This window comes from Hypanus sabinus, chromosome 3, assembly GCF_030144855.1.
Source record: "Hypanus sabinus isolate sHypSab1 chromosome 3, sHypSab1.hap1, whole genome shotgun sequence".
In the NCBI taxonomy this organism is placed as follows: domain Eukaryota; kingdom Metazoa; phylum Chordata; class Chondrichthyes; order Myliobatiformes; family Dasyatidae; genus Hypanus; species Hypanus sabinus.
Window position 1 is genome coordinate 162,678,354 of NC_082708.1, and position 22,130 is coordinate 162,700,483.

General features: G+C 43.5%; 1 protein-coding gene across 1 annotated transcript in view; it reads right to left on the bottom strand.

Annotated features, from left to right (window-relative positions):
• The window catches only part of ark2ca (arkadia (RNF111) C-terminal like ring finger ubiquitin ligase 2Ca), a 185,759-nt gene that overhangs the window by 9,900 nt on the left and 153,729 nt on the right, over positions 1-22,130 (bottom strand). The window contains exons 4-6 of the mRNA XM_059965550.1: positions 14,524-14,797; positions 9,895-10,014; positions 5,681-5,807 (exon numbers count right to left, since the gene is read on the bottom strand). Of these exons, the coding sequence (XP_059821533.1) occupies positions 5,681-5,807; positions 9,895-10,014; positions 14,524-14,797 (521 nt within the window). The remainder of the gene's footprint in view (positions 1-5,680; positions 5,808-9,894; positions 10,015-14,523; positions 14,798-22,130) is intronic.

The window sequence follows — 22,130 nt, forward strand, 5'->3', positions numbered from 1 at the left end:
ATACAGATTAGAGGGCTTGTCTACTGAGGTATTATGGGTGGAGCTGAGAAACAGGAAAGGTATGACCACATTAACAGGGTTGTATTATAGACCACCCAATAGTCAGCGAGAATTGGAGGAGCAAATCTGCAGAGAGATAGCAGACAACTGCAGGAAACAAAGTTGTGATAGTAGGGATTTTAATTTTCCACATATTGATTGGGACTCCCATACTGTTAAAGGTCTAGGCGGGTTAGAGTTTGTAAAATATGTTCAGGAAAGTTTTCTACATCAATATATAGAGGTATACCGACCAGAGAGGATGCAGTATTAGATCTCCTATTTGGAAACGAGTTAGGAAAGGTGACGGAAGTGTGTGTAGGGGAAGACTTTGGTTCCAGTCATCATAACACCATTAGTTTCAATTTGATCTTGGATAAAGATAGATCTGGTCCTTGGGTTGAGGTTCTAAACTGGAAACAGGCCAAATTTGAAGAAATGAGAAAGGATCTAAAAAAGTGTGGATTAGGACAGGTTGTTCTCTGGCAAGGATGTCGTTGGTAAGTGGGAGGCCTTGAAAGGAGAAATTTTGAGAGTGCAGAGTTTGTATGTTCCTGTCAGGATTAAAGGCAAAATGAATAAGAATACGGAAACTTGGTTCTCTAGGGATATTGGAACTCTGATAAAGAAGAAGGGAGAAATGTATGACATGTATAGGAAACAGGGAGCATATAAGGTACTTGAGGAGTATAAAAAGTGCAAAAAAATACTTAAGAAAGATATCAGGAGGGCTAAAAGAAGACATGAGGTAGCCTTGGCAGTCAAGGTGAAGGATAATCCAAAGAGCTTCTACAGCTATATTAAGAACAAAAAGGACAGTAAGGGATAAAATTGGTCCTCTTGATGATCAGAGTGGTCGGCTATGTATGGAACCAAAAGAAATGGGGGAGATCTTAAATGGGTTTTTTACCTGTATTTACTAAGGAAACTGGCATGGAGTCAATGGAAATAAGGCAAACAAGTAGTGAGGTCATGGAACCTATACAGATTGAAGAGGAGGAGGTGCTTGCTATCTTGAGGCAAATCAGAGTAGATAATTCCCCAGGACCAGACAGGGAATTCCCTTGGATCTTGAAGGAGACTAGTGTTGAAACTGCAGGGGCTCTGGCAGATATATTTAAAATGTCAGTATCTACGGGTAAGATGCCGGAGGATTGGAGGATAGCTCATGTTGTTCCATTGTCTACAAAAGGCCATAAAAGTAAACCGGGAAATTATAGGCAGGTAAGTTTGACATCAGAAATAGGTAAATTATTGGAAGGAGTACTAAGAGATAGGATCTACAAGTATTTAGATAGACAGGGTCTTATTAGGGAGATTCAACACAGCTTTGTGCGTGGTAGGTCATGTTTAACAAATCTATTTTTCGAGGAGGTTAAAAGGAAAGTGGATGAAGGGAACGCAGTGGATGTTGTCTACATGGACTTCAGTAAGGCCTTTGACAAGGTCCCGCATGGGAGGTTAGTTAGGAAGATTCAGTCGCTAGGTATACATGGTGAGGTAGTAAAATTGGATTAGATATTGGTTGAATGGGAGAAGTCGGAGAGCGGTAGTGGAGGATTGCTTCTCTGAGTGGAGGCCTGTGACTAGTGGTGTGCCACAGGGATCAGTGCTGGGTCCATTGTTATTTGTCATCTATATCAATGATCTGGATGATAATGTGGTAAATTGGATCAGCAAATTTGCTAATGATACGAAGATTAGAGGAGTAGTGGACAGTGAGGAAGGTTTTCAAAGCTTGCAGAGACATTTGGACCAGCTGGAAAAATGGGCTGAAAAATGGCAGATGGAGTTTAATACAGACAAGTGTGAGGTATTGCACTTTGGAAGGAAAAACCAAGATAGAACATACAAGGTAAATGGTAGGGCACTGAGGAGTGCAGTAGAACAGAGGGATCTGGGAATACAGATACAAAATTCCTTAAAAACGGTGTCACAGGTAGATAGGGTAGTAAAGAGAGCTTTTGGTACAATGGTCTTTATAAATCAAAGTATTGAATATAAGAGTTGTTATGGTGAGATTGTGTAAGTCATTGGTGAGGCCAAATTTGGAGTATTGTGTGCAATTTTGGTCACCGAATTACAGGAGGGATATTAATAAGGTTAAGAGATTGCAGAGAAGGTTTACAAGGATAGACAATAGACAATAGATGCAGGAGTAGGCCATTCAGCCCTTTGAGCCAGCACCACCAGTCAATGTGGTCATGGCTGATCATCCACAATCAGTACCCCGTTTCTGCCTTCTCCCCATATCCCTTGACTTCACTATCTTTAAGAGCTCTATCTAACTCTTTCTTGAAAGCATCCAGAGAATTGGCCTCCACTGCCTTCTGAGGCAGAGCATTCCATAGATCCACAACTCTGTGGGTGAAAAAGTTTTTTCCTGAACCCCGTTCTAAATGGCCTACCCCTTATACTTAAACTGTGGCCTCTGGTTCTGGACTCCCCCAACAATGGGAACATGTTTCCTGCCTCTAGTGTGTCCAATCCTTTAATAATCTTATATGTTTCAATCAGATCCCCTCTCATCCTTCTAAACTACAGTGTATACAAGCCCAGTCGCTCCAATCTTTCAACAAATGACAGTCCCGCCATTCCGGGAATTAACCTCATGAATCTACGCTGCACTCCCTCAATAGCAAGAATGTCCTTCCTCAAATTTGTAGACCAAAACTGAACACAATACTCCAGGTGTGGTCTCACCAGGGCCCTGTACAACTGCAGGTGGACCCTTTGCTCCTACATTCAACTCCCCTTGGTATGAAAGCCAACACGCCATTAGCTTTCTTCACTGCCTGCTATATCGAGACTTTGGTGTTGCCGGGACTTGAGAAACTGAGTTACAGAGAAAGGTTGAATAGGTTAGGACTTTATTCACTGGAGCATAGAAGAATGAGGGGAGATTTGATGGAGGTATATAAAATTATGATGGGTATAGATACAGTGAATGCAAGCAGGCTTTTTCCACTGAGGCTAGGGGAGAGAAAAACCAGAGGACATGGGTTAAGGGTGAAGGGGGAAAAATTTAAAGGGAACATTAGGAGTGGCTTCTTCACACAGAGAGTGATGGGAGTGTGGAATGAGCTGCCAGATGAAGTGGTAAATGCGGGCTCACTTTTAACATTTAAGAAAAACTTGGACGGGTACATGGATGAGAGGTGTATGGAGGGATATGGCCCAGGTGCAGGTCAGTGGGACTAGACAGAAAAATGGTTCAGCACAGCCAAGAAGGGCCAAAAGGCCTGTTTCTGTGCTGTAATGTTCTATGGTTCTATGGTTCCACGTGAGATCCTCGGTGATGTTTATGCCGAAGAACTTAAAGCCTCTCAACCCCAGATCCATTGATGTCAATAGAGGTAGCCAGTCTCCATTCTTCCTGTAGTCCACAACCAGCTCCTTTGTTTTTGTGACATTCAGGGGGAGGTTGTTTTCTTGACACCACTGTGAAAGGGTGATGACTTCTTCTCTGTAGGCTGCCTCATAATTATTTGAGATCAGGCCAATTAGCAGATTGGAACTGTGGTTGGTGACACAGTCATCGGTATACAGAGAGTAAAGGAGGGAGCTTAGTACACAGCCAAGAGGGGCACCTGTGTTGAAAGTCAGAGGGGCAGAGGTGAGGGAGCCCACTCTTACCACCCGCCAGTGATCTGACAGGAAGTCCAGGATCCAGGTGCACAAGGCAGGGTGAAGGCCGAGGTCTCTGAGTTTCTTGTTGAGCCCGGATGGAATTATGGTGTTGAATGCTGAAATGTAGTCCAAGAACAGCATTCTCACATAAGCATCCCTCTTCTCCAGGTGTGTAAGGAAGGTGTGTAGAACTGTGGCTATTGTGTCATCTGTCGATCAGTTGTGTCGGTAGGTGAACTGCAGTGGGTCCAGTGTGGGTGGTAGCAAGTTGCAGATGTAGTCCTTGACCAGCCTCTCAAAACATCTGCTTATTATTATCATTCAGACATGTTACCTTGGTCTTTTTAGGTATGGGCACAATCGTTTTGAAGCAGGAGGGCACTCTACACTGGGACAGGGAGAGGTTAAAAATATCTGTAAACACACCTGCCGGTTGTAAAGCAGACCAATGTTTCCAAATGGGGGCATCTGAGGGCAGGGACTTCCACCTCAACTGATGTTTTGCTGTTCAACCCAGACAGGAAATTAAACCCTTCAGCTCACGGTCAGTGTGGCTCAGTTACGAACTGGCCTTACTAAGGCTCGGGACAGACTTTAACTTTTTTAACTGACCAGTATGGCTGTCAGGAAAGGTGCAGCAACCAGAGAGTCTGAGGAAACTTGCCTCAGGGTGCCATGTTAGCGTCAAGGTTGGCGCGATGATATTACAGCTCGGGGTATCGGAGTTCAGAGTTCAATTCTGCCACAGTATGTCAGAAGTTTGTACGTCCTCCTCATGAGCGCATTATTATTATTGAGGTGAGTGCGACAGGACGCCACAGTCCAAAGACGGACCAGTTAGTAGGTTAATTGGTCATTGTAAATTGTCCCATGGTTAGGTTAGGGTTAAATAGGTGGGTTGCTGCGCAACGCAGCTCATTGGGCTGGACAGGCCTGTTCCACGTTGTACCTCTAACTAACTGACGTGAATAGATTGTGTGTGTTTATGGAGGCATTTCACGTTACTTTTACTTGGTGCCATAATGATGACCAGCCAAAGCTGAGGTGACAATCAAACCAGGAGCAGGAGCAAGGCCAGTCTGTCCCTCAAACCTGCTCCACCCATCAGACACATGGGTTGTCTCTCTCCCCATACCCTTACAGTTTAAATGCCTGTTAACCTCTGCCTTGAATGTATTCAATGGATTCACCTCCACAACTCCCCAAGATTCACTAACCAAGTGAAGAACTTCGTTCTCAGAGTAATAGAGCAGGAAGCAGGCCCTCAGTCCATCTTGTCCATGCTGTCCAAGATCCCACCTAAACTACTCTTGTTGCCTACATTTGGCCCTCATCTTCTCTAACCCCTCCAATTCATATATTTATCCAAATATCTCTTAAATATTGCACCTGCCACAACTAATTTCTCCAGCAGCTCATTCCAAACACTCCCCACTCCCTCCATGAAGACATCCCTGAGGTGCCTTTTAAATCTTTCCACTCTCTCCTTACTTTAGTTTTTGGTTCTTTCCATGGGGACAAAGTAGCTGTGTGATTACAATACCCTATCCCATGATTTTAAACAGCTCCATATGCACTCCATGGAATAAAGTCCTAGTTGGCCCAACCTCACTCTATAACTCAGACCCTCAGGTCCAGGGAACATCTCCATCTTAGATGAACAGCCCCTTATTCTCAGACTCCGAGTCCCAGAAACCCCCATGAGGGGAAACACGCTCTCAACTTCCACTTTTCTGATTCCTACACTTTCACCTTCTCATACTTCGCTACCCCAATGAGTACAGCACTAACCTGCTGAACCTTTCTTCACGTGCCAAGCCCCCATCCCAAGAATAAACTGAACGTACCTTCTCTCCAATCTTTGTTTAAACAGGGACTCTGAAATTGTACACTGTTCTCCTGTATCCTTTAAGTTGCATCAAAACTTCTCTCATTTGGTATTCCCTTCGCCTTTGCAATAAAAGCCAGCATTCTATTAGTTTTCTCAAAGTAGATCAGCAAATGCTCTTACCACTGAGCTGGAAGACATACTTCTGGATATGTGATGTATCCTGGGTGTTGCTAGGTAGTGGTGCAGACGGTGCACTGGAAGGAACTGGTATTGAACGTGAGGTAGTCCAGCCTCTGCACTGATGTCCCTTCAAAACACAGAAACGGCAAACGAGAGAAAACGTATAACTGCGTGTTTCTCAAAAAACTCCAATTCTAAAAAGCAAGGTTAAGTTTCCAGGTTAAGTGTGAGGCACTTTATTTAGGTGTACCTGTACACCTGCTTGTTAATGGAAATATCTAATCAGCCAATCATGTGACAGCAACTGAATGCATAAAAGCATGCAGACACGGTCAAGAGGTTCAGTTGTTGTTCAGGCCAAATTATCAGAATAGGGAAAAGAATGTGATCTAAGCGACTTTGACCAAGGAATCACAAACATGAGGAAATCTGCAAATGCTGGAAATTCGAGCAACACACACAAAACGCTGGAGGAACTCAGCAGGCCAGGCAGCATCTGTGGAAAAGAGTAAACAGTCGACGTATCGGGCCAAGGCACTTCATTAGGACTGGAGAAAAAGATGAAGTCTTGAGGATGAGAGTAACTCAAATATTCATACATTACAACAGTGGTGTGCAGAGGAACGTCTCTAAACGCACAATAGATTGAACTTCAAAGTGGATGAGCTACGGCAGCAGAAATCCACAAACATACACTCAGTGGCCACGTTTTTGAGGTACAGGAGGTAGCTAATAAAGTGATCACTGAGTATATTCCACATTCTCTGTGCATTAAGCAGAGAAAGATGGAAACAGGAATAAACTATTTAACCTCCGGAGGCTGTTACACCATTCAAATGAGATCATGGCTATTCTATAACCTAACTCCATGCAGCTGCTTTTTCTAAATATTTTTGTTACCTATGGTAACAAAAACCCACCAATCTCCAAATTAAAATTAATAATTGACCTAGCATTCGTTATGATAGAGAAATCCAAATCTCTAGCTTCCTCTGCAAATAGAAACAGCTCCTTACTCAATGCAGCAGGAATGGGTTCTTTTATTTTAACTCTGCTCCCTCATCCTGTGGAAATTGTTTCTTTGCATCTACCTTAACATAAAGCCAGGCGCCATCACAGAGCAGTACAGCACTACAGCACAGAAACAGGCCTGTCTAGTCCATGGCGGCCTGAATTTTCCGACTATTCCCATGTACCTGCACCTGTATCCTTTCTTTCTTTTTCAATCTTTTTATTAAATTTCATATATAAAAAAAAACAACACAAAATAATGAATAGATTACAGATTCAATAAACTTGAGATTACATTAGTAATAGGATAATAATATCCTATTAAAACATCCATCAACAAAAGGTGCATAAATCAATCAAGTCTATGTAAATATATATGAAAAACAAAAATAATCGTCGAAAAAAGAGAAAAAAAAAAATTGAAATTATATATGAGAAAAAATATATAATGAAAAAAAATACTAAACTAACACTAACATGGGCAATAATAACACTTTATAAATATATAAAGGTGTCAAGAAAAGAACTCCAGAACTCCATACCTGAACAAGTATAAGTAGAGAAAAGGATCTGAAATAAGCCAAATTAATTCATATGAAAGTGTCGAATAAATGGTCCCCAGGTTTCTTCAAATTTAATTGAAGAATCAAAGATAGTGCTTCTGATTTTTTCCAAACTCAAATAAGAAATAGTTTGGGAGAACCACTGAAATGTAGTAGGAGGATTTACTTCTTTCCAGTTTTGTAATATAGACCTTCTGGCAATTAATGTTACAAAGGCAATCATTCGTCTGATTGAAGGGGAAAGTTGATTGCCATCTTCATTTGGTATACCGAAAATTGCAGTAATAAAATGGGGTTGTAAATCGATATTCCATACTGAGGAAATGACATCAAAAATGTCCTTCACCTGTATCCTTTCAAATGCCTCTCATCTATGTCTCTACCCAAACATCTCTTAAATGTTGCAATTGAACATGCATCCACCATTTCCCGCTGGCAGCTCATTCCATGCCGCATCACTCTGTGAGTAAAGAAGATCTCCCTCAGATTCCCCTTAAACTTTTCACCTTTCACTGTAAACTATGAGCTCCAGTTGAATTCTCCAGGGGAAAGGAGATGCAGATTCACCAGGGTGCTAAGGGGAAAAAAGCCTGCAAGCCTTCAGCTCATCGATACCCTGCAATATTTTGTATGCCTCTATAAAATCCTTATAATTTTCCTTTGATCCATTGAATAAAGTCCTAACCTCCTCAACTTTTCTCAATAACTCAGATCCTCTTATGGGAACTTTAGGGGGCCCATGAACAACTTGAGTAATGTGTGGACAACTTGAACCAAAATCTGAGTTTGACCCTGCTTTCTTTATATTCCTTAAGGGTGTGTTTGATTTCAGCTTCCTGAACATGCCTATACTTCCTTTTTCTTTTTGGCTACATTACAACTGTTCTCATTATGTTTCATCAGCGGTGCAGCGAGATGCAGCAATGGTGACAAAATGGCGGACTAATCCCAAAGCAGGACTTAGCGTGTGAATCAGAGGGGCACCTACAGGTGCTGGTGTTGCCACCTGCCTGTTGTCCAGTACTTTTGGCGAATGACTTTTTAGAAGTGCTCTCAGACTAGTTTGAGTGTGTAACTGCCGTGTTTTTGTAGCTGACAAACATTGAAGACAGTGGTAGGACTGAATGTCTAGGGGCGGGAAATGGGATGCTGAGCAAGAGGGTGCCTTTGTTGAACACCACACCTCTGTCTCTCACTGCCTCCAGATTTTCACTAGCTAGTGCTTTAGATACACCTCCCTAATTGGGTCCACATTTGTTGATGTTGTAATCCATCTGTAACTGTTTTTTCTCCCCATTCATTGAATTGATCGCCATTGCTTTGTAGATCAATGCTTTGTGATAAAGAAGATGTATGTTTGGTGCCTGCAAAGTTCTAGCATTGTCCCATTGCCCAAGAGAAAGAAAAGGGATTTCCAGTCCATTCCCAAAGCTATTCAGGCTTCTAACCCCTTCCCTGCACCATTTCCCTCACAGAAATAGTACTCGTGGCTTTCTCTTTTGTCTTTCCAGAATACCACATTGGACATTAGTCCTTTATCCAGATTTCAAGACAAATATAGAAATGGAATGGGCTTTCAATTTATCACAGTTCATTTATCAATAAAGCTTCAAAATGTAAATTTATGGCAACACACACAACACAGTACTGCCGAAGGGTCTCGGCCTGAAACATCAACTGTACTTTTTTCCATAGATACTGCCTGGCTTGCTGAGTTCCTCCAGCATTTTGTGCATGTTGCTTGAATTTCCAGAATCTGCAGATTTTCTCTTAAATGTAAATTTATACTTCTACTTATACATCTTTCTATTGCCAGAGTAACTTGCAGTACTTCAACACACTCTTTACTCACTCGCTATTAACGATAAACTACCATCAAAGCTAAATTTACTTAATGGTTTTTCACTTAAAAACTTACCTTTCTGCTTAAATTTACTTACCTCATTTTCCCTTGTCCTGATCTCTCACTTTACTTTTTAGTTAATGTCCCAGATTTAGCTTATTAATTCAAATAAACTTCCAAGGCCATCTCTCAGAAGACTCTTCTGCATCCTGACAAGCTTGAGATATCTGTCATCCTTCTGTTTTCTCCCCTTGATATGAAGGGTCAGTCTCGAAGTTCAAAGTAAGTTTATTATCAAAGTAACTATATGCCACCATATACTCTCCTGAGGTTCATTCTCTCTTCGTACTGAAGATCTCCAATCTAGGAAGCATCCCGGTGAATCTGCACCTACTCCAGCACGATCACAATCTTCCTATAATGCAGCAACCAGAACTGCACAAGTACGACCTAAGCAGTGTGTTTGTAAAGTTGTGACAATCTCCCAACTCTTATACACTATATCCTTTTCTATGAAGATAAGCCTGCCATACACCTTCTTCAACATCCTATCGACCTATGTGGCCATTTTCAGAGATCTATGTACCAGGATCCCAAGGTGTCTCCATTCATCAACATTTCTGGTTAGCATATACGCCCTCCCCTTATTTGACTTCTTACACTGCAAAGATGACACAAAAGTAATTACAACTTGATGTAGTGTCATGTTTTATTCATTTATTCCTGAGGCAGAACTAACGTATGATACCACTGACACCTGAGTAAAGGCAAACCACCGAGGATTTCCCAGCACTTACCATTCAGTGCCTTCAGTCAGGTACCTGGACTGCGTTCCCACTCCCAAAGCAGAATGGTTGGTGAAGTCAAAGGCTGCCCGAAGGCGGTGAGGGTAAGGAGGTGTCCTTTCCTGTGTCCGCCTGCAAAAGGACATGATGAAGCTGCTGCAGATTAGGCCAATCCCTAAATTTACTGTCAGCTCACATCGATGGGTGCTGACTCTGTTGCTCTGAAGTCAGGTTGCCTACACTATTCTGCAGGTTTGGCCCCTCAGCAGTTTTAAACCCGAGTCTTCAGTGAATTTAAGTGTGATATAGGGGTCATCTCAGTGAAGGCAGCTGGCTAGACTCAGACACTGAGGTTCTGCCTCACAGTCGAGGGAGATCTATCAGGTGTGTGGCTGGAATGTGCTGCCTGGTGTGGTCAGTGGGAGAGACAGATACGCTGGGGACTTCTAAGAGATGTTTAAGTAGGTACACGAATGCAAGGAAAACAGGGGATATGGACACTGTGTAGGCAGAAGAGATTAGTTTAGTTAGATATTTGATTATTAATTTAATTGGTCCAGCACTACATAGAGACATAGAAAATCTACAGCACAATACAGGCCTTTTGGCCCACAAAGTTGTAACTAACATGGCCCTACCTAGGCTTACCTATAGCCCTGTATTTTACTAAGCTCCATGTACCTATCTAAAAGCCTCTTAAAAGACCCCATCGTATCCACGTTGTGGTTCTTGTGCCATTCTATGTTCTATCTGGAGACGGTAAGGAAGCTTTATCACAAATTAGTCAACCAGCTTTAGACTGCATATGACATAATTAAACAGGGGCAATCTTTAAGAAGAAACTTTATTGCACTAAGATAACATGAAATTGCATTGGGGAATGTAACAAATTCACCTGAGGTTTTACTGACCACTATTTGTATTAATCAGCCAAAATATCAGAGATGAATTTCAAATCAGCATGTGAAGGTGCTAGTACTTACTATTCCATAGAATAATTTCTGGGCCATAGGATGTACTTGTAAATATTAATTTTGTATCATATGACAAATGAAATTAGAATCACAGTAAATACTTAAATTTCATTGGAATTCTAATTTTATTTCATGAAAATTTAATTTATTTAAATCTTAACATTCATCCCACAACATGAAGGAGTAATAATCTTTGCATTATAACTCCGTCACGATGCACAGACATGTGAATTTATAAGTCTAATGGCTTGGAGAAAGAAGCTGCCTGTAGCCTGTTGGTCCTGGCTTTAATGCCAGGCGGAAGTGGCTGGAACAGTTTATGGGTTGGGGTGACTGGTGCCCCCAGAGATCTTCCGGGCTTTCTTCAAGCACCTGCTGATGCAAATGTCCTCAATGGAGGGAAGTTCACATCCACAGATACACTGGCCTGTCCGTATCACTCTCTATGGTGCCCATTGATCAAGGTTGGTGTAGTTCCCATACCAGGTTCCCACAGCCAGGCAGGATGCTCTCCATGGTGCCCCTATAGGAGGTCTTGAGGACTTGGAGGCCCATGCCAAACTTCTTCGGTTGCCTGAGGTGGAAGAGAGGCTGTTTTGCTTTTTTTTTTTTGCTGCAAAGCTGCAGTGTACAGTCCAGATGTGATCTTCTGTGATGTGTATACCGAGGAACTTGAAACTACTTACTCTCTCAACTGCAGGCCCATTGACGTTGATCAGGCCAACCTGTCTCCGTTCCTCCTGTAATCCACAATCAGCTCATTTGTTTTTTTGGACATTGAGGAAGAGGCTGTTCTCCTGGTACCACTGTGTCAGGGTGCCGACCTCTCCCCTGTAGGCTGTCTCATCACCACTAGAAATAAGGCCGATCAATATCACGTCCTCTGCAAATTTGTGTGGGTGGTAGCAAGCTGCAGATGTAATCCTTGACCAGCCTCTCAAAGCTGTGTGTGGGTGTAAAGGGAGTAAAGGAGGGGACTCAGAACACAACCCTGGGGGCACCTGTGTTAAGGGGCAGAGGTGAGGGAGCCCATCCTTACCACCTGTTGGTGATCTGACAGAAAGACCAGGATCCAGCTGCACAAGACGGGGTGCAGGCCGAGGTCTCTGAGCTTCCTGTCAAGTCTGGAGGGGATTATGTTGTTGAATGCTGAACTGAAGTCCAGGAACAACATTCTAATGTATGCATCTCTCTTCAGGTAGTGATATGGCTACAGTGACATTGGTAGACCAGCTCTGTTGGTGGACGAATTGGGGGGTGGGGGGGGGCGGTCCAGTGTGGGTGGTAGCAAGCTGCAGATGTAATCCTTGACCAGCCTCTCAAAGCATTTGATTACAATTGAGGTGAGTGCGACAGGGTGCCAATCATTCAGGCATGCTGCCTTGGTTTTCTTAGGTACAGGGACAATGATGGATGATTTGAAACAAGAGGATACTACAAACTGGAAGAGGGAGAGATTAGAAATGTCCATAAACGCCCCAGCTAGCTGTTCCACACTCACTTTGAGGACCTGCCCTGGGAGGCCTTCCGGCCCTACTGCCTTGCGGCTGTTGTCCCTTCGGAATGTTCTACGTGCCTCAACCAAGGAGAATATACCAGGATTTGGCAAATTACTTAGTGAATCACATCCACCCAGCCATTTAAATAGATATCCACTCATTTTGACTTACTAAAATATTGCAAACAGGTCTAGTTTTTCCACTTCAAGTGCAAGGATTAATATATCTTGATGCCGAGTAGCCCCCAGAAGTTCAAACATGTTTGCCTCCTCCATGTGCAGATTCAGATGGTGATTAAGATCATAAGATAGAAGAGCAGAATTAAGCCATTGGCCCATCGAGTCTGCTCCACCATTTCATCATGGCTGATCAATTTTTCCTCTCAGCCCCAATCTCCTGCCTTCTCCCTGTATCCCTTCATACCCTGACCAATCAAGAATTAATCAGCCTCTGCCTTAAATATACATAAAGACTTGGCCTCCACAGCTGCCTGTGGCAAAGAATTCCACAGATTCACCACTCTCTGGCTAAAGAAATTCCTCCTCATTTCAGTTCTAAAAGGATGCGAATCTATTCTGAGGCTGTGTGCTCTTTTCTTAGACTCTCCCACCATAGGAAACATCCTCTCCACATACACTCTATAAAGTCCTTTCACCATTCAATAGGATTCAATTAGGTCACTCCTCATTTTTCAGAATTCTAGTGAATATAGGCAAAGACCCATCTTGATATGACTAGCCTCTCAATCCTGTAATCATCTTTGTGAACCCCCACCAACGTTTTGTGATTCACGCACAAGCACGCTCAAGTCCCTCTGCACAGCGGCGTGCTGCAATCAGTTCCATCATCCACATCATTGACATAAAACACAAAAAGATTCAGTCCCAACACAGACCCCTGGTCACCGGCAGCCAGCCAGAAAAGGCTCCTTTTATTCCCACTCTTTGCCTCCTGCCAATCATCCACTGATTTATCCATGCTGGAATCTTTCCTGTAATACCATGGGCTCATAGTTTGTTAAGCAGTCTCCTGCATGGCACCTTGTCAAAGGCCTTCTGAAAATCCAAGTACACAACATCCACTGAATACTTGCAGGATATTTAATTTTTGAAAACACCCATAACAATCCCAATTCCAGTTGGAAGACTAGAGTGAGTTTGAGGCTTTCAGCCTGTGTCAGTGTTACTGACGATCAGACCTGCTATTTGATCGTGATTAGATCAGTTCTAATTGCTGGGGGCAATATACCACAACCACTTCAGAGGAAGCTTGTAGAGAATTCATACTGCAAAGGATGCAATAGTTGGACGCATCAGCAAGGGAGATGAGGCGCGGTGGGAAACTTTTGTCACATGGTGCGAGCAGAATCATCTGCAGCTTAATGTGAAAAAGACTAAAGAGCTGGTGGTGGACCTGAGGAGGGCTAAGGCACCGGTGACTCCTGTTTCCATCCAAGGGGTCAGTGTGGACATGGTGTAGGATTACAAATACCTGGGGATACGAATTGACAATAAACTGGACTGGTCAAAGAACACTGAGGCTGTCTACAAGAAGGGGCAGAGGCGTCTCTACTTCTTGAGGAGACTGAGGTCCTTTAACATCTGCCGGACGATGCTGAGGATGTTCTACGAGTCTGTGGTGGCCAGTGCTATCATGTTTGCTGTTGTGTGCTGGGGCAGCAGGCTGAGGGTAGCAGACACCAACAGAATCAACAAACTCATTCGTAAGACCAGTGATGTTGTGGGGGTGGAACTGGACTCTCTGACGGTGGTGTCTGAAAAGAGGATGCTGTCCAAGTTGCATGCCATCTTGGACAACGACTCCCATCCACTCCATAATGTACTGGTTAGGCACAGGAATACATTCAGCCAGAGACTCATTCCACCGAGATGTAACACTGAGCGTCGTAGGAAGTCATTCCTGCTTGTGGCCATCAAACTTTACAACTCCTCCCTCGGAGTGTCAGACACCCTGAGCCAATAGGCTGGTCCTGGACTTACTTTTTCCAGTTGGCACGATTAACTTATTATTATTTAATTATTTATGGTTTTATATTGCTATATTTCTTGGCTATTCTTGGTGGTGCGGCTGTAACGAAACCCAATTTCCCTCGGGATCAATAAAGTCTGTCTGTCTGTCTGCCAATGTTGTCGGTGAGTTTTACATACCTGGGGAATGCCAGCGGCCTTCCCTGCTGGTGCAGGAGATATTGCTGGCGTAGTGGCTGAGGTAAGAAGGCAGGCAGGTCTTGGAACTGGGGGCTTGTCAAAGTCTGGTGCAGTGGTAGAGAAGAAGTGGTGGCCTGGTGCCATGAAGTCACTTGGGCGCTCAGGGTTGGTTGTGATTGGACAGAGTAAGGTAGAGGAAACTCGTGCTGGTGAGTGACGTGGAGCTGCCTGCAGGAAGTGGCTTGAGAAGACTGTGACCTTGGAAAAGGTGGACCTGCAAAGATATGAATGATCATTATTATGACAAATACAATAGCACAGGATTTGCAGGCAGGTTCTGCACAAGACCATTGTGAAGGTGTGCATGGTTAAAATGGAAGTTTGTACTCTTCATCTTATTATTCTACCAAATTTGCAGATTGAGAGATCTTGGGTGAGGGTTTAACACTCCTCCTTCTCTGAATGCATTTCATTTGGCAGATCTACTTTCCTAGAAGAACCTCAATTCTGAAAGTTACCTCAGTGGACATTGTGGGTGGGACTGGAACCCACTGCCTCCCGACTCCTGGCAAGTAACTTTAAATATGCCATGACTCAAGGAGTAAGGTCCATTGCTTTTACTTCATCCTTCTGTGCCTTCTGACCTACCTCCAGTCAACTGATACACCAGGGGAACCCAGTGTACAATTTTCTGAGCCCCTCCCTCCCCCTTCACAAAATCCATTGAATACTGGACCAGGATTAGCTGAGGCTGCATTGAATTTTTAAGATGACAAATCATTTACCATCAGATTATTACTAGATAAATAATCTCTAAACACTGACTGATCAGTTTCGATTGTGATTGGATTTGATCCCCTTATTGAAGAAAGGATGTGTTGGCTTTGGAGAGGGTCCAGAGGAGACTTACAAAAATTATCTTGGGAATGAAAGGGTTAACGTATGAGGAGTGTTTCATGGCTCTGGGCCTGTACTTTCTGAAATTTAAAAGAATCAGGCAGATCTCATTGAAATCTATTAAATATTGAAAGGTTTAGATAAAGTAGGTGTGGAGAGGTTGTTTCCAATAGAGGTGGAGTCTAGGACCAGAGGGCACAGCCTCAGAATACATGGACATCCCTTTAGAACAGAGATGAGGAGGACTTTCATTAGCAGGGTTGGGGGTTGTGAATATATGGATTTTATTGCCAAGACTGCTGTGGAGAGCAAGTCACTGGCCATATTTAAAGTAGAGGTTGACGGGTTCTTGATTGGTAAGGGCATCAAAGGTTACATGGAGAAGGGAGGAGGTTGGGGTTGAGAAGTAAAATAAATTAGCCATGATCAAATGGTGGAGCAGACTTGATGGGCTGAATGGCCTGATTCTGCTCCTATGTCTTCTGTCTTTCTGCATCTTCTGCCTCTGAATAAACATCAAAAACTGTAGTCAGAAGGCTGAAGGAGCCCCTGTTTTGGATGCCCAGGTCCTGATATTGAACCTGATCAGTGAAGAAGATAGCTTCTTTAAACATTTAAGAAGAGCACCATTACAAAGTGGCCTGTCAATGCATGATTGTATCTCACAAGAGTTAACCTGACGTGTTTCCACACAACAGGTGTCAGCAGGTGGATCCAACCCATGTGAATTTTAGTGGCATAGCAGCCCACAGTGAGAGGATAATTAGCCAGCCCAAGGTCCAATTTCCAATCTGCCCTCTTAAATTCACTAACCAACTACTTAAAGCTTTTCAAACTGTCTAAAAGAAGAAAGCAGATACGGGGAAATTTGTGCTCATCCTAATTAGTCCATGAGACATAGGTGCAGAATACGGTCATTTGGCCAATCCCCACATCTTTTGTCATTTTTTTATCTTTACCATCACGTGCTAATCCCTACTCCCCTTGCCTTCCTGCGAGCCCAGACAGGATTCTTTTTGGATACCATCTCTGGTCTGCTCTGATTTAATTCATCCCACTCGGTGCAGTAGCTGGACACTCTAACTGGATGCAGTGTTCCCGGATGAAGGCCTGACTTCATCCTTGAGGGAAGTTTGTGTAGAAATAGCAGGAGCTCTGACGGAGATCTTTAATATGTCATTAGAAACGGGGATTGTGCCGGAGGATTGGCGTATTGCTCATGTGGTTCCATTGTTTAAAAAGGGTTCTAGAAGGAAGCCTAGCAATTATGGACCTGTCAGTTTGACATCAGTGGTGGGTAAATTAATGGAAAGTATTCTTAGAGATAGTATTTATAATTATCTGGATAGACGGGATCTGATTAGAAGTAGCCAGCATGGATTTGTGCGTGGAAGGTCATGTTTGACAAACCTTATTGAATTTTTTGAAGACGTTACGAGGAATGTTGACAAGGGTAAGGCAGTGGATGTAGTCTATATGGACTTCAGCAAAGCCTTTGACAAAGTTCCACATGGAAGGTTGGTTAAGAAGGTTCAGTCGTTAGGTATTAATGCTGGAGTAATAAAATGGATTCAACAGTGGCTAGATGGGAGATGCCAGAGAGTAGTGGTGGATAATTGTTTATCGGGATGGAGGCCGGTGACTAGCGGGGTGCCTCAGGGATCTGTTTTGGGCCCAATGTTGTTTGTAATATACATAAATGATCTGGATGATGGGGTGGTAAATCGGATTAGTAAGTATGCCGATGATACTAAGGTAGGAGGTGTTGTGGATAATGAGGTGGATTTTCAAAGCTTGCAGGGTGATTTATGCCGGTTAGAAGAATGGGCTGAACGTTGGCAGATGGAGTTTAATGCTGAGAAGTATGAGGTTCTACATTTTGGCAGGAATAATCCAAATAGAACATACAGGGTAAATGGTAGGGCATTGAGGAATGCAGAGGAACAGAGAGATCTAGGAATAACTGTGCATAGTTCCCTGAAAGTGGAGTCTCATGTAGATAGGGTGGTGAAGAGGGCTTTTGGAACGCTGGCCTTTATAAATCAAAGCATTGAGTACAGAAGTTGGGATGTAATGCTAAAGTTGTACAAGGCATTGGTAAGGCCAAATTTGGAATATTGTGTGCAGTTCTGGTCACCGAATTATAGGAAAGATATCAATAAATTAGAGAGAGTGCAGAGACGATTTACTAGGATGTTACCTGGGTTTCAGCAATTAAGTTACGGAGAAAGGTTGAACAAGTTAGGTCTCTATTCATTGCAGCGTAGAAGGTTGAGGGGGGATTTGATCAAGGTATTTAAAATTTTGAGAGGGATAGATAGAGTTGACATGAACAGGCTGTTTCCATTGAGAATAGGGGAGATTCAAACTAGAGGACATGATTTGAGAGTTAGGGGGCAGAAGTTTAAGGGAAACACGAGGGGGTATTTCTTTACTCAAAGAGTGATAGCTGTGTGGAATGAGCTTCCTGTAGAAGTAGTAGAGGCCAGTTCAGTTGTGTCATTTAAGGTAAAATTGGATAGGTATATGGACAGGAAAGGAGTGGAGGGTTATGGGCTGAGTGCGGGTAGGTGGGACTAGGTGAGATTAAGGGTTCGGCACGGACTAGGAGGGCCAAGATGGCCTGTTTCCGTGCTGTGATTGTTATATGTTTATATGGTTATGATCATTAGCATGTGGTTCCTACTGGGATGTTCAGGACTCTCATTTACCTTTTATTTGCTATTTTTGCTTTCATACCAGGCAGTCAGTTAGTATTCTAATTTAGTACAACTACAGGGAAGAAAGGGAACGTGTTCAAGGTATGAAGCAGAGAGCAAGGGCAGCTTCATGTCAGTCAGTGTTCACTTTCATGATTCATGTTCAATCAATTCTTGGACACCATGTTAGGGAATTGGACCTGCAGATCGATGACTTACAGATCATGCAGGAGAATGAAGAGGTGATAGACAGGAGCTGCAGGGAGGTAGTTGCAGGAGGCAGGTACCTGGGTGACTGTCAGGAGAGGAAAAGGGAAGAGATAGCCAGTGCAGAACAGCCCCTGGCCATTCCCCTCTATAATAAGTATACTGCTTTGACTGGGGTTGTGGTGGGGAGCAACCGACCCAGGGAGAAGCAGACTTCTGGCACTGAGTCTGTCTCTGTGGCTCAGAAGGGACAGTGGAGGAGGCAGGGAGGGAAAGGAAGGGGGAATAAGAGGTAAGCTGTAGTGATAGGAGCTTGGTTGGTTAGGGGAACAGAAAGGAGGTTCTGTGGACGAGAACAAGATTCCCAGATGGTGTGTTGTCTCCCAGGCACCAGGGTCAGGGATAACTCAGACTGAGTCCACAGCGTTGCTAAGGAGAGTGGCCAGAGGCTGTACTCTATATAGGTATGTAGGTACCGATGATATGGGTAGGATGGGTGATGAGGCCCTGCAATGTGGGTTCAGGGAATTAGGTGTCAAGTTAAAAGACAGGACCTCTAGGGTTGTGATGTCAGGACGGCTAAGTTCTAGTGAAGCCAGAAATAGAAGATCATACAGCTATGAAATAGGAGGTCTTACAGAAAGAGGAAAATGACACACATAGCTAAGGAGCTGGAGCTGGTGCAAGAGGGAGGGTTTCAGATTTGACTTTCTTCCAGGGAAGGTGGGACTTGTAGAGAAGGGATGGTTTCACCTATACTGGAGGGGGTCTAATATCCCAGCGGGAAGGTTTGCTAGTGCTGCACGGTGGAGTTTAAACTAGAGCTGCAGCGGAATGGGAACCTGAGTGTCAAAACAAGTAGTGGAGTGGTTGTGGAGAAAGTTATTGTTAAGCCTACATACCAGGTCAGAAATCAAAAGGTGGGACTAATGTTCTGAGCTCCATATATTTCTGTGCAAGGAGGGTTGTAAGAAAGGCAGACGAGTTTAGGGTATGGATCGGCATGTGGAATTATGACATTGTGAGACTTGATGACAGTAGGAGCTGGACTGGTAGCTCAGCTCCCGGGTTTCGCTGTTTCAGACTTGATAGAGCGGGAAGGATTAAATGGGGAGGTATTACCACTCAGGGAAATGTCACGGCAGAGTGGAGAGCTTCTCTAATAAGGCTTCACGGGTAGAATTGAGGAATAAGAAAGGTGTGACCATGTTAATGGGATTATATTATAGACCACCCAACAGTCTGCAGGAATTAGAAGAGCAGATTTTCAGAGAGAGCGCTGATTGTTGCAAGAAACATGAGGTTGTGATGGAAAATGATTTTAGCTTTCTACATATTGACTGGGACTCCCATACTGTAAAATGGCTGGATGTGTTCAGGAAAGTTTCCTTAATCAGTGCATATAAGTCCCAACTAAGGAGAGTGTGATACTAGATGCTAGATCTCTTATTAGGGAATGAGACAGGCCAGGTGACAGAAGTTTGTGTAGGGGAAAACTTTGCATCATAATACCATTAGTTTCAATGTAATTATGGAAAAGAATAGGTCTCATCCTCAGGTTGAGATTCAAAACTGGAGAAAGGTCAATTTATATGCTATTCCGATGTAGTCGGGGGTGTTGTGGATAGTGTGGAGGGCTGCCAGAGGTTACAGCGTGACATTGATTGGATGCAGAACTGCGCTGAGAAGTGGCAGATGGAGTTCAACCCAGGTAAGTGTGAAGTGGTTCATTTTGATAGGTCAACTTTGAAGACAGAATATAATATTAATGGTAAGACCCTTGTCAGTGTGGAGGATCTCAGAGGGATCTTGGGGTCTGTGTTCATAGGACACTCAAAACTGCTGCTCAGGTTGACAGTGTTGTTGAGAAGGCGTATGATGTGTTGGCCTGCATCAACCATGAAATTGAGTTCAAGAGCCGTGAGGTAATGTTACAGCTATATAAGACCTTAGTCAGACCCCACTTGGAGTGCTGCATTAATTTCTGATCACCTCACTACAGGAAGGATGTGATTACTATAGAGAAAGTGCAGAAGAGTTTTACAAGGAGATTGCCTGGATTGGAGAGCATTTCTTATGAGAATAGATTGAGTGAACTCAGCCTTTTCTCCTTGGAGTGACGGAGGATGAGAGGTGACCTGTCAGAGGTGTACAAGATGATGAGAGGCATTGATCATGTGGTTAGCCAGAGGCTTTTTTCCCCAGGGCTGAAATGGCTAACACGAGGGTGTCTTAAGGAGCTTGGAAGTAGGTACAAGGGTGATGTCAGAGGTTAAGTTTTTCCACACAGAGAGGGTGGAATGCACTGCCAGCAATAGTGGTGGAGGTGGATACAATAGGGTCTTTTAAGAGACTCTTAGATGGGTGCATGGAGCTTAGAAAAATAGAGGGTTTTGTGGTAGGGAAAATTGAGGCAGTTTCTAGTGTAGGTTACATAGTTAGCACAACATTGTGGGCTGAAGGGCCTGTAATGTGCTGTTTCTATGTATCAGAAAGAATCTGCTAGTGTATAGATTTATAGTGGCAGAGGTTGATAGATAATTGATTGGTCAGGGTATGAAGGGATGCGGGGAGAAGGCAAGAGACGGGCTGAGAGGAAAATTAGATCAGCCATGATGAAATGGTGGAGCAGACCCAATGGGCCAAATGGCCCAATTCTGCTCCTATGTCTTATGGTCTTAAGTGTATACTGAGACAGGTTGTTTTCTGCCAAAGATATACCTGGTAAGTGGGAGGTCTCCAAAAGTGAAATTTCAAGAGAAAGAGTTTGTTTGTTCCTGTCAGAATAAAGGCAAGGTTTAGGCAACTTTGGTTTTCAAGAAATTTTGAGGCACTAATAAGAAAAAGAAGGAGGTGCATAGCTGGTGTAGACAGGATGGAATAAATGAGGTACATGAGTGTAAGAAATGCAGGAGAACATTTAAGGAGGAAATTTCAGGAGGGCTAAAAGTAGACATGAGGATGCACCAGCAGACAAGGTGAAGGAGAACTCCAAGAGCTTCTACAGTTATGTTAAGAGCAAAAGAATAGCAAGGGAAAGAAATGGTCCTCTGGAAGATCGGAGTGGTAATATATGAGCCAGAAGAGTTGGAGGCGATCTTAAATAGACATTTGGTTTCTCTGTTTACTCATGAGACAGACGTAGAGCCCGTAGATGTGAGGCAACGCAGCAGTGAGCTCACGGACCCTATACAGATTACAGAGGAGGAGATGCCTTGAGGCAAATTAAGAGTGGATAATTCCCCAGAGCCTAACACAGGGATCAGTGCTGCGTCCATTGTTGTTTGTCATCTATATCAATGATCTGGATGATCATATGGTAAACTGGATCAGCAAGTTTGCAGATGATACCAAGACTGCTGGCTTAGTGGACAGCCAGGAAGACTACCAAAAGTTTTCAGTGGGATTTGAGCCAGCTGGGAAAGTGTGTTGAAAAATGGCAGATGGAATTGAATGCGGGTAAGTGTGAGGTGCTTTGCTTTGGGAGGACCTGTCAGTCTTACATGGTGAGAGACAGGGCACTCAGGAGTGTGGTAGAACAGAGGGATCTGGGAACACAGATCCATAACTCCTTGAAACTGGCATCACGGGCAGATAGGGTCACAAAGAAAACTTTTGGCACATTGACTTTCATAAATCAATGTACTGAGTTCAGGAATTGAGATGTTATGTTGAAATTGTATGAGACAGTGGGGAGGACTAATTTGGAGCACTGAATCCAGTTTTGGTCACCTACCTACAGGAAAGATGTAAATAGATTGAAGGAGTGCAGAGAAAGTTTACAAAGATGTTGCTGGAACTTGA